We start from the raw sequence: 12,621 nt of genomic DNA, 5'->3' as shown, positions 1-12,621 counted from the left end.
GCTGCATTATATAAGGGTCAAATAAGAAAGTTAAAAAAAAAAAATTTCACCGCTCTCGATTACAACAGTTTTTATGGACCGTTTACTGTCATTCCGTATGCAAGTGTCAATCGGAATTGCTGTCTCATTTAAGATTTTGCTCAAACTTTGTAGGGATGTTCTCTAGGACTGTAAGGAAGCAAATCCATGAAGATTTAATTTTAAGTTGCGTGGTTTCCCCGCTACCCGCATTAGAACTTTTTCAGAATTTCATTTTTATGTTATTATAGCTTTGCGTCTAGTAAAGATATCTTTTTGTTTGAAACGCCATTTTAAAGCTAAAAAATAGTAATTTTTGAATATATATTAAAAAATTACGTAATAATTATCCCTGAATTATTTATTTTTGAAAAACTGGTAATTTTGCTGATTTTTCATGGTTTTTGACTGGCTCCAGAACCTTGGCTATTATATTTTGGAAGCTTATACTTAACAAATATTAAATATAGATATTTTTCAACAAAATAAATCTAAAATGAACTCGATGGCTGTACTCCTTCTGCAAAAATTTTAAGTTCAAAGTTTTGAGTTTTTTGAAAAAATATTTTTTTATACTATGATTTTTTACGATTTGACTTAAGATAGAAACATGAAACTAGCAGTGTGTCAAGTTGAAACTTTTAACTTTAAGTCCTCTAAATAAAATTGTGTTATGTACCCATTTTAAAAGTAATTTCACATCCGTATATTTTCAAAGTATGATAAGTCCAAAAGCGTTTTTATTTTTTATCTTTTGAACTATCGCTCCAAAAAAGTTCTACAAAATATATTTTTTATAAATTTTGCTACACACATTAAAAGAAAATAGAACGTTTTTTTCTTCTCCTGCAAAATTTAAAATCATGGACTTATCATGTTTTGAAAATAATGATTCATTTATAAAAAAAATTTAACCTGTGTGAAAATATATTCAAACCGAAAAGTGAATTTATATTCATTGCAGTGAACATTTCTAAATTTATTCTAATGTTTTTTTGGTTAGATCAATACCTCATATTTTCAACAATGGACTTTGCGCTTTATTTATGGTTTAAGCGAACGTAAGATGAACACAAAATCAAAAAAGCAAGTCTGACGGAATCATTTAAATTCGATGAAGCAAAACATCTTTGTCTTTGAATTTTCCACAAAAAATGGTAGCGTCTATTTCGAAAACGGTGGATTTTACAGAAAAATGCATAAGGCAATATTTGTAGATAATTTTATGACAAATATTTTTACTACAGACCCCTATTGACCTTTGAGCATAACGTCGCGAGATATATGCGAAAAACTGATTTTCGTGACCTTTTGACCTCTATAACTTCTAATGCCGGCACGATATCAATGTCGATTTTTCACATCTTCATTACAACATCGTAACGAAGGTGTATACCCAAATTCAGCCCAATAGGAATTTTTCCGCAGATTGGGGTTAAAAATGCCTAAAATTACTGGGCTATCGCATCGTGCTAAAGTTTACTAAGATTTTTAGAAACTTTTTGCTTTTATTGCTTATTCATTTAACGAACCGTGATTTTTGTAATTTTTATGTTTGGACACTCAGTTTGAATCAAATCATTCCTCGAACTTGCATTTCAAAAAAAATTCGTTCGTATTGTAGTTTGGCCTTCAAAATCAAGTGGCATTATTGTGTTGTCCAATAACCCTACTTAGAAAATTCTGCCCTATATATCAGCCTTCACAAATCAGTTGACACAATTAGAAGTGAAAACGATGTAGTTAATTACCCGATGGAGTTATTGAATTCCTTCGATTAACCAGGAACTCCGCAATAGGAGCACCAATTATATTGCTCCGAAATATCAACCTACCTAAAACTTTGTAATAATACCAGTTTTCCCGTAAGGAATTTAATGGCAGCTCTGATTGAAGCTACCATTTTTGTGGAAAATTCAAAGACAAAGATGTTTTGCTTCATCGAATTTAAATGATTCCATCAGACTTGCTTTTTTGATTTTGTGTTCATCTTACTTTAACCATAAATAAAGCGCAAAGCCCATTGTTGAAAATATGAGGTATTGATCTAACCAAAAAACATTAGAATAAATTGAGAAATGTTCACTGCATTAAATATAAATTCACTTTTCGGTTTTAAAATATTTTCACACAGGTTAAAATTTTATTAAAAATGCACTTAGCGAAGCGGGTGGGGCTAGCTTTAAACGATAATAATAATTATAATAATTTTGATTTTTTGTCTGAATTAATTTGTTTACAAATTAAGCTAAGTTAAATTATTTAAAAAGCGAGAGTGTTTCATCACTCGTACAAATTGACAGCTATGTAAAGATGGGAGAAAAGGTATTAATTTTTTTTTATACAAACCATCTACACATTAATACCTTTCAAACAAAAAAAAATTTACCAAAATCGGACCAGCCAAACGCGAGTTTATCGGCCACACACAGTTAACGAACTCTTTTTTATATATAAGATTACACTGTGCAAGTCGAAATTCTTGACAGGCGCGCGAATAACTGTTTCGCCCTATTTCGGACCCGTGAAATCCATTGGCATCATTAGTTTTTCGGTTTATCGGTACGACTTCGAACAAATTTTTTTTTTTTAAGTTTTTTCAATTATTTTGAGAATTTTCAACTGTTTTTAGTCATTTTTCAACCAAAAACAATATTTATATTGCTAATTATTCTGCTCAAACGTTATTTGCTACCAGTAGAAAGACATTATAAACAATTTTGAACAATATATTTGAAAATTTAGTGATTTTTTTTGAAAAAATTAAAAAAACTCGAAATTTTTTACATTTTTTTCGTTTTTTCTTAATTTTTTAATTTTTGTAATTGAAAAAAAAAGCAAATATGCGTGAACAAAATTTTTTTTGCTATTTCAAAACAGTTTTAGTCTATTAATTTATCAAATTCCAACATAAATCAGCAAGCAATGAATCAAGTTTTTTTTCCACTGTACCAATGTGCTAATGGAGCAGTAACCTGATGAAATTTTTCTTCGTGCTCATCTAATTCTGTTGGAACTTGACGCTCAAAATGATCCATGTGGTTGTGCAGAAAATGGTCTTTTAAGGACATGTTGACACCAATGTTTTCAAAACATGATAACATATTGTTAACATATACGCGCCAATTTTCACAACGATGAATTCCCAAACAATTTTTAATGACAGCTTTTAAAGAGTTCCAGGTAATTAGTTCTTATTCCGATAGTAGGTTATCAAATTCAGCATTTGCCATCAGTTTTCTTATATCAGGACCATTCGTGTTCTGAATGAAACACGAAATATACATATTCACTAAGATACATTGATGTGGTTTAAATATGCGGTAAATAACTAGGCAATTAACCTTCTGTTATTTTCGCCACACTAAGCTTTGGAAATATTATTTTTAAATATTTAAAAGCTTCGCTGTCTCAATCCAAAGCCTTGATAAAATTTTTGACAATGCCAAGTTTGATGTGAAGTGGTGGCAACAATCAGTCCTATTCTGCTATTCGATTCACGTGGATCGAAAGATTTCGTTTCTTTATCACATCAAATTGGTTTTGAAAAACCCTAAACTTTCTTAGGCAAAACGTTGTTTCCGTCTATTTTAACAATTCTAAGGAAGAAAAAATTGCTTAAATGTTATTTCAACCCTCATTTAAACGCTTCTTATTTAAGAGTTTCAAATGAATCGAATAGCAAAATAGGGCCGAATATTTTTTCGGTCGGGTCAAGTGGAATTTGTTGGAATTTGATAAATGAATGCGACTGAAACTGACATTGTTTGAAATAGCAAAAAAAAATTTGTTCACACATATTTGCTTCTTTTTCAATTACAAAAATTAAAAAAAAAAACGAAAAAATTTCGTTTTTTTTTTTAATTTTTCCAAAACAAATCACTAATTTTTCAAATAAATTGTTCAAAATTGTTTGTATTGTTTTTCTACTGGTAGCAAATAACATTTGAGCAGAATAATTACCAATATAAAAATATTGTTTTTGGTTGAAAAATGACTTAAAACAGTGGAAAATTCTCAAAATAATTGAAAAAAACTTTCAAAAAACATTTTGTTCGAAGTCGTACCGATAAATCGAAAAACTAATGACGCCAATCGATTTCTCGGGTCCGAAATAGGGCGAAACAGTTAATCGCGCACCTGTCTCAAAAATTTTGTTCAAAAAACTTGCACAGTGTTATTATGTAAGTTTTTCTTTAAACAATGCAAAAAGTGACTTAGTCCATTTTCATAATCATGGGCACATATGTATATTAACAATGCAGGTGAGCTCATACTCACCAATAAATATAAAATAATATAATTTAAAAACTTAAAATATGCTTTTATCACGCAACTAAAAATTACAAAATAATATAATTGATTTATGCCCGATTCACAATATTGCGATACGACGAGACGAGAGCGAGACGAGATTTTCCTTGACGATTTTAAAAATTTCTAAATAATGAAAATATATGAAACAATACACAATATTCCGATTCTCGTTGCGTTGAAATTTCGAAAATTTCGCACGAGACGACGATTTTTCGAAAATGAAATTTCAATATTAAAATGTTTTAGACAGCTTATATGGATAAAAGTTTTCTCGATTTAAAACATTCGAGTTAGCTCAGGTGAGAAGGTGATTGCCTCCCAACCTCTCCGCCCGGAGTTCGATTTTCAGAAAATACGGTTTATTTTTTTTTATTTTTGTTACTTTATAGAATAATCGCAGTATTGTGAATTTCTATACGATTTTAAACCGATTTTTTTTTAAATCGAAAACGTTCAGAAAAAACGTCTCGCTCTCGTCTCGTCGTCTCGCAATATTGTGAATGGGGCATTAATCTGTTTAAAATCATCGAAAAGTAATATTAACTTTGGAGATAGACAATTTTTATCTTGTATACATAACATATACCTACCCAAAAGTAACTAGCCTCAATCTGCCTGACCACTTATTACCACCACATTTTGTCCACTCAAAAATTTCAGAGGGAAGTACGATGATAGTAGGTCGTTTGAATAATTGTGTAATCTAATACAAATAATATGTAAAAGATATTTCGTCCCGTATCTGCTTGAACCTCGTAAGTACATTTTTTTAAACATTTTATTTTCTGTTAAACATTGCTCTAAAATTTAAAGAAAGAATAGGTACAAAGGTTTAATAGTATAAACAACTCAATCAATATGTCTAAATCATAACCTGATTTCCCTTTGTTCAATTCATATTTTTAATTTTGACAAAAATGTATATTTATTTTAAGAACTGAACAAAATTTGCTTTGTGGATACGTGGTTCAGGCAGAAACGGGACGATTTGTTAGATTTTCTTGATCAGTTAATCGTGTAAAATATTTTAAAGGTCAAAAATGTATACCAATTGCACAAAAAAAAGTAAAAAAAAAGTTTTTATATTGCAAACATTTCATATAAATAACAAATCTATTTCCATTTTACTTTTCAGACAAACCATATTCATTTACAACAAAAATATATTACTTTACCAAAGTATCGTCGTTTCGTGCTTAAATTTTAAATATATTACTTTACCAAAGTATCATCGTTCGAGCCTGAATTTTAACTAGTAACTCACTTTCAAATTTGTGCCTGCATAAAATTTTGTCATCAATGTCGTTCAAAAGAAAATATTTCCGTGTTAAGTGACAGTCTCAAAGCATTGAACTACCAAATGTGATCTTATTTAAGTACAAAATAGTGTAGGATAAAGATTAAAATTTTCAAAAAAAAAAGAATATAAAAATACAAATTTAGCAAATAGAAGAAACCAAAAAATTCATTTTAATGGCAACCAATTATGAGGTAACTGACTCCCTGAAACAGGGAAACTTATCTTCAACGCCAATCGAGAAATCTCGAGGAAACGAATCTGATAAAAGATCACAGGAATTAGGACAGGCACCGTTGGCTATTGCGGAAGACGTCTTTGAAAACCTATTCGAAGACGATTTAGAAAAAGATGGCTATGAATCGGATTCGGAAAGTGGCTGTGAAGAACCATCGACAAGTAAGGTCTCTGCTCTTTCTGTTGTTTGCTTCCCACAATACAATCGGTCCAATTCCATCGAATACGTGACTAGTAGTGACAGTGACGTTGAAGATGAACTTGTTTCGGCGACTAACTTGTCGCCAAATTTGATGCCAATGGATTCTAGCAATAATGAGCCCCTTGCAATACGGCCTTTCCTCTTGCCTTTCACAGAAAGGCGCCGGTTGTCTCAGTGTAAGGAGGAGGATGAAGAGGATGGAGAAAAATTGACACTTAATGAAAAGTTGAAAATAGAGAAAACCTTTTTGCCAACGCCACCCCCTCCACCACCACTACCGCACAGAGACAATGGAGATGCTGAAAAATTCCGTGAATTGGAACGCCTTCGCCAACAGTTTATGCAAAAAATTGACATAATCAACACCAGCAATATTCAAGCTATAATAGATGTTATGGATAGACGATCTCCGACGCCACCCCCACCACCTCCGCCAATACCGACAATCTTACCACCCGAGGTTATGGCACAACTATTGCCATCTAAAGAGGAAACCGAGAAACCAATTGAAGACCTTCTTATTGATTTAAAAATCAATGAAGAAGAAACAGCTCCTAAGCCCCCAAGCCCTGAGAAGAAAATTTACCGAGGAAAATTCACTGTAACCAAAACTCTTGAAAATCAAGATGCCATTAGGCTTAAACCAGAAGCTGTACAGTTAAAGAACATGGATTCGAAGTCAAATGCACACACAATAAGTTTTCCATGTACATCAGGGGGGTATTCCTCCGTGCAAACCCTATTTGGTCAAATAAATTCAGGCAGATTTCCTCACATGGATAAGAAATTCTTCGATACATCGCTTGTTGAAATTCGTTCCCCAGTGATAAGTAGTAGCTCGCTGGAGAACTGTGATACTAGTTGTATAAATTCGGCTGAAGGTTTCATTAATCATCTTGATGATGTTTGGATTAAAAGGCCATTGTCACCTCAATCTAATAAAGACGATACAACACAGGCCCCATCAGAAGAGGATGTAAGTTTTGTTTTAATTAAATTACAAGGGATCAATTTTATACCCACAATTTTAAAATTGCACGTTAGCCCAGGCAAATAAAGGTTTAAACTCGGAGTGAATGCTAATAGAAAATTTTTGCGCAATATCTTCGTTTTGGTATTCTATAACTTACTTCATGTCCACAAGTCGAGATTTTCAAGGTCAAACCGCAAAATGGAGCTTTTCAAAATAAGGAATAATTAATAATGATATTATATACATATGAAACAATGTTTCATAATGTGTAGGTATATATCATATCATTGTTTCATCTAAACATGACTTTAAAGCTTTTTTTAATGCTGGCATGCTTGGCATTCTATAACAAACATCAAAAGTCTAGGAAAATCTCATACCCGCAAGTTTTTAAGGGTAAACCGCAAAATTAAGGTTTTAAAAATAAGGAAAAAAAGCAATGGTACCTATTATACAGGGTGTCCCGGAATGGAATAAGAAAATTTTGAGGGATGATTTTTGGGTATATTTTAATAAAAACATTGTTCTACAGTTACTCTCTATCTGCAAAGTTGATACCCTTTAGCGATGATTTAAGAAAACGCTTACTTTGGTATGCTTTTACTCATGTTAATTTTAATAACTCCATTAATACTTATTAAGGTGGAGCGATTTTATTTTAATTTTTTATTTTCGAATTGGCATAGTAATAAAAAGTTGCGCCATTTATAAACGAACAAAACTGTATGCTTAACATTTTTGAATATTTTTAACTTTGAAATCGATTATTTAAGAACTATTGGTTATAAAATATTGATTTAAAAATTAAAATTAAATGTACAGTTTTGCCTTTCGGAAATGGTATCATTTATTACTGTAAGTGTTGCCGTTGTTTTTTAATAATTTTTTTTATTTTGATATTTTTTTTTTAGAAAAATGCCCCTCCCACCTAAACGGGGAGAGATAGACCCCCTCCCAAAGAAAAAAATGTTTGTATTGAGCTCCTCTACAAAAACCAGTTATCAAATCCTGGCGTTATCCTACTACGTGCCGAAACAACATTTTTGTTTTATACCTAAAAGTTCGAATTTCTGTATCTGGATTGAAATCGAAAAAAATTTTTTCTAAGCCAATTTTTAAGTGATTTTCAAAAAAAATACCTCGATTGATTGGGAAATAGATATAGAATATATTTTTTAAATAGCATGTTGTTTTGAAAACATATACTCTAAATTGATGCCGAAGTTGGGCAAATGACGAAAAAAATGGAATTTTTGAACTTTGACAGCTTATAAATTCTAAGTGGTTTAACCGAGTTACATGTTTTATACATTGTTGAAAAGGTATATTTATCTTCTATCAGAAAATGTAAAAAAACCGAAAATGGGTAAAAAATTGTCGAAGCTAGAATTTTTTCAATGGGTGAAGGTCCAAAAAACCGTTTTTTGCCCGTAACTCCAGATTTTGGGGGTGTTTGGCGATTTTCAAATATCGTTTCGTATTCAGTGCGACTAGCTCTACAAAACCTGATAGGTCTCCGCCCGCGTATATTTTGAAACCTCATTTTTGTAACACCGTGTTATTACAGCGTTGATTAAAGTCAAAAGTTTTTTTTATTTATTTTTTTTTTCTTTTTACGTTTTTTGTTATAACACTATGTATTTTGTTAAGACAAATAAAAAAAAATATCGCATACCTAGATTTTAATACAACGAAGCGATTGCCGTTTTGTTTATGAAAATCGGTCCATTTCGTGGTAACGAAAGTCCAAAGTTTTTAAAGCTAATTTTTGTAGGTGTTTTTTTCCGTTTTTTTTTACTCTTTTGTTAAAACAAATTTAAAAAAAAAAATCTTAAAAAATATTTCTTTTTATAAAAAAGGCGAATTTGGTGGCTGTCCAAACCTCAGCAGACAAATTGTCATAATTATCTTTTCTATTTTAATAAAAGATATATATTTCTATCAAAAAAAATCTTAATTGCATTCTTTCCAACCATTATTAGCCATGAAAAAATAACTTTTTCAACATCACCCAGGTCAAAACCGTTTTTTTTTTTAAATCGGATTCAGTGAAACAAATTTGTACACTGCCTTCAAGGTCGGATCAGGACGGCTACAATTCTATAGAAAATAGTTGGTTGAATATTATAGCTTTGTTAAAATAGAAACCACTAAGAGTAGTTTAATGGAGCTAAGACTCTGGCCTTGGGAAAGAACATGTAAATACTAATTCAGTTCATTCACTCCTTACCCAACAAAAAGACCAAACGATTTCTTCTTTTTTTTATTTTGAAATCTCAACAGAATATTACACTGTGTAACACTCAAAATATACGCGAGCGGAGACCTATCACGTTTTGTAGAGCTAGTCGACTGATGACGAAACGGTATTTAAAAAGTCCCTAACACCCCCAAAATCTGGAGTTAGGGCCTAAAAACGGTTTTTTTGACCTTCACGCATTTAAAAAAATTGTAGGTTTGTCAAATTCTTACCCATTTTTGATTTTTTTATAGTTTCTTAGGCTTAGAAAAAAAAATTTACGATTTCAACCCAGGTGCCAAGTACAGAAATTCGAACATTTAGGCACTAGTGTGGTCCAAAAAATATTTTTTTTGATTTTCGGTCGAGTCACCCGCTAAATTCGTTCCACTTATCTAAACATTAACGTTGTGAAATTTTAATTCGCTATCTTAAGCGCTAGAGGGTGCTAGTAACAGTTCAGTTTTTTAGGTTTTGTAGGTAGGTAATCTAGATTTTTTTTTAATCTTAAGCGCTAGAGGGTGCTAGTAACGGTTCAATTTTTAGGTTTTGCACGTAGGTAATCTAGATTTTTTTAATCTTAAGCGCTAGAGGGTGCTAGTAACGGTTCAATTTTTAGGTTTTGTAGGTAGGTAATCTAGATTTTTTTAATCTTAAGCGCTAGAGGGTGCTAGTAACAGTTCAATTTTTAGGATTTGTGGGTAGGTAATCCAGAGTTTTAATTTTTTTTTTTTGAAAAAAAAAAAATAAAAGTTATAAACTCCTGCTCAAAATTAACGCACACTTTTTTTTTCTTTAGTTATACCCCTGCATCTTGTTTGAAATGGCTTTAAAATTATTTGTTGTATTTTTTTGTGTTTGCTTATTGTTTAGCAAGTCAGAAAAATGCTAAATTGCAACAGTATTATTAACCAAAAAAAAGATTAACCAAATTTAGCAATTCAAGGTCTGAAAACTGATATTAAAATAATTTTTGTTTTTTAAGAAAAAAAATTAAAAAAAATGGAAACGCGTGACAGTTCTTTCCAATAATTTTTTACAATACTTGGCATTGTCTCCTCTAGCGCATATGGTAATTTGGAGTCGTCTATTCATTCCACGAATTAAGTTTTGAAGGTTTTGTTGTAACTTTTCTTTCACTGCAGTTTTCTGTTAATCAACAATGCTTGGAGGTGGATTTCGGCCGCAAATTCAATTTTTTCAACATTTCCTAGACATGTTCTATTGAATTTACATCCGGATATCTGTGTGGTCAATTCAAAGGTGGCACATTTTAATCATGAAGATATTCTCAAACCACTCTAGCATGCAATATCGTGCATCAGACTGATTTGTGGACCAAATCTAGGGGTGATTGGAACCGCATGCTGTTCGAGAATATCAGCCAAGTATCTTTGGGTACTTAAATTAGGTCTAGGAGATCTCACTAACTCCGTAGGTGTTGTGAGGCAGAGTTGACTCCATGAAAATTTATGACTCATCTCTAAAAGGTTCGCGGGTTGACAGATAGACTTCAGCATACCTCTCCAAATCTTCCCCGCAAACATTTTATTCCATACCTTCAATTTAAGCTAACTCCTGTCTTATTTGAGAAAATAACCACGATACTGTGAGATAAAGTAATAGTAGGACTTTTTTGTAAAATAAATATGATGTGCGTTAAATTTGAGCAGGAGTGTATATAGTAAATATGTCTACAACTTTTACTGAAACCATTTTTTTATAAACCTCAAAAATATTGAGAAAAATACAAAAATACGATTTTTTGTTTTTTTTTTTTATATTTTACAAAAATGGTTGAATTTTAACAAAATTTTGGTTAAAAATAACTTTGTTATGTTTTTTACCTAACTTAATTTTTGAAAAATGTGTCCAAAAATTAACTTTATGCTCAAAAAACATTTAAAATAGGTAAAAAACATAAAAAAAGGAATTAAGTTTTGTTAAAATTCAACTATTTTTGTAAAAGATAAAATTAAAAAAAAAAAACAAAAAATCTTATTCTTACAATTTTCTCAATATTTTTGAGGCTTATATAAAAAAATGGTTTAAGTAAAAGTTGTAGAGATTTTACTATCTACAACTTTTATATTTGACTTTTTTCTATAGGTCTTTTGACAGAAATTGTAAAAAAACACGATTTTTGACACCTACCCCACTTTTTGGCCCACCCACCCTCATTCCCAATTTGTTTGTGGACAATTTATTTTTCCCCTTTAGTATACCTACCATTTATCCTAAACTTTCCCACTACCCTTATGCTGTTAATAATTTTTCCTTCTGAATTTTTTCCTTCTGAAAACCGGATTGGCACTAGGTTATACCTACTTGAAATTTTTTAGAATTATTAGAATTAGTTCTAAAACTAAAACCATTCTAATATCTAATCGTATCAATTTTCAACAAAACTAATTCATTTATTTTTTTTTTTGATATAATTTTATTTCCATCACACAAGTTTGGCAATAAGATAAGATAAGGTGATACATTCCAGTCTATTGTTGACATGACATTTTTCTAAAATTAAGATGGTCACAAGAAATTAAGTCAGGAAAAAATCTTTGTTTCTCATATTAGTAATTTTTCGAATATATGAAGGAAAATTGAAAATATAAATTTATTTGAAGTAAATTAAAAATTTACAAAATTCTGTGTATCGAAATTCTGTATCTTGAAATAATATGTAGTGTAGTATCTGGACAAATAATACTGTTGCTAATAATAATCAACAGTAGAAATATAAAAATATTTCAATGTCACTTATGACAAATAGAATATTTTAAAACTACTTTTTATTAAGCTATAATTGAATAAGGTCGTGTTTGAGAATCTGGATATGGGCAAACCTTACATTGGCGACGAGGATGAACATAAATATAATGAACGAAGTAATATTGAATATGAACTCGAAATATTAAAAGAAGGGATTTCAATATCGGAGGTATATAATTTGTAAAAAAAAAATTGTAGTGCGTGTATGTTCAACAAATATGCATACCTAAATAAGTACGTGCCTTATACATATACAATTGTAATATTAAAAAAATTCGAATAATTGATAAATTTAATAGTTATTTCACATGGTTTTAAAACCGCTTGTGTGGCTTAAATGCCGAGTGTCACATGGTTTTAATACCGATTGTGTTGCTTAAATGCCGAGTGTCACATGGTTTTAATACCGAATGTTTTGCTTAAATGCCGATTGTCACATGGTTTTAATGCCGATTGTGTTGCTTAAATGCCGATTGTCACATGGTTTTAATACCGATTGTGTTGCTTAAATGCAGAGTGTAACATGGTTTTAATACCGGATTATGTGGCTTAAATGCCGAGTTGAA

At 30.8% G+C, this 12,621-nt stretch overlaps 1 protein-coding gene across 4 annotated transcripts in view; it reads left to right on the top strand.

The window, feature by feature from the left end:
* Positions 1-12,621, top strand: part of LOC129914492 (uncharacterized) — a 487,839-nt gene that overhangs the window by 224,055 nt on the left and 251,163 nt on the right. For 2 of the 4 annotated variants that reach the window (XM_055993780.1, XM_055993779.1), the window contains one exon: positions 5,471-7,047. The exons of the other annotated variants lie outside the window; for them this stretch is intronic. In XM_055993780.1, the coding sequence (XP_055849755.1) occupies positions 5,809-7,047 (1,239 nt within the window). In that variant the 5' untranslated portion in view covers positions 5,471-5,808. The remainder of the gene's footprint in view (positions 1-5,470; positions 7,048-12,621) is intronic. 4 annotated transcript variants of the gene reach the window in all.

Source organism: Episyrphus balteatus, chromosome 3, assembly GCF_945859705.1.
Source record: "Episyrphus balteatus chromosome 3, idEpiBalt1.1, whole genome shotgun sequence".
Lineage (NCBI taxonomy): Eukaryota > Metazoa > Arthropoda > Insecta > Diptera > Syrphidae > Episyrphus > Episyrphus balteatus.
The sequence above is the reverse complement of the archived record's forward strand: the minus strand, read 5'-3'. Positions and strand labels throughout refer to the sequence as shown.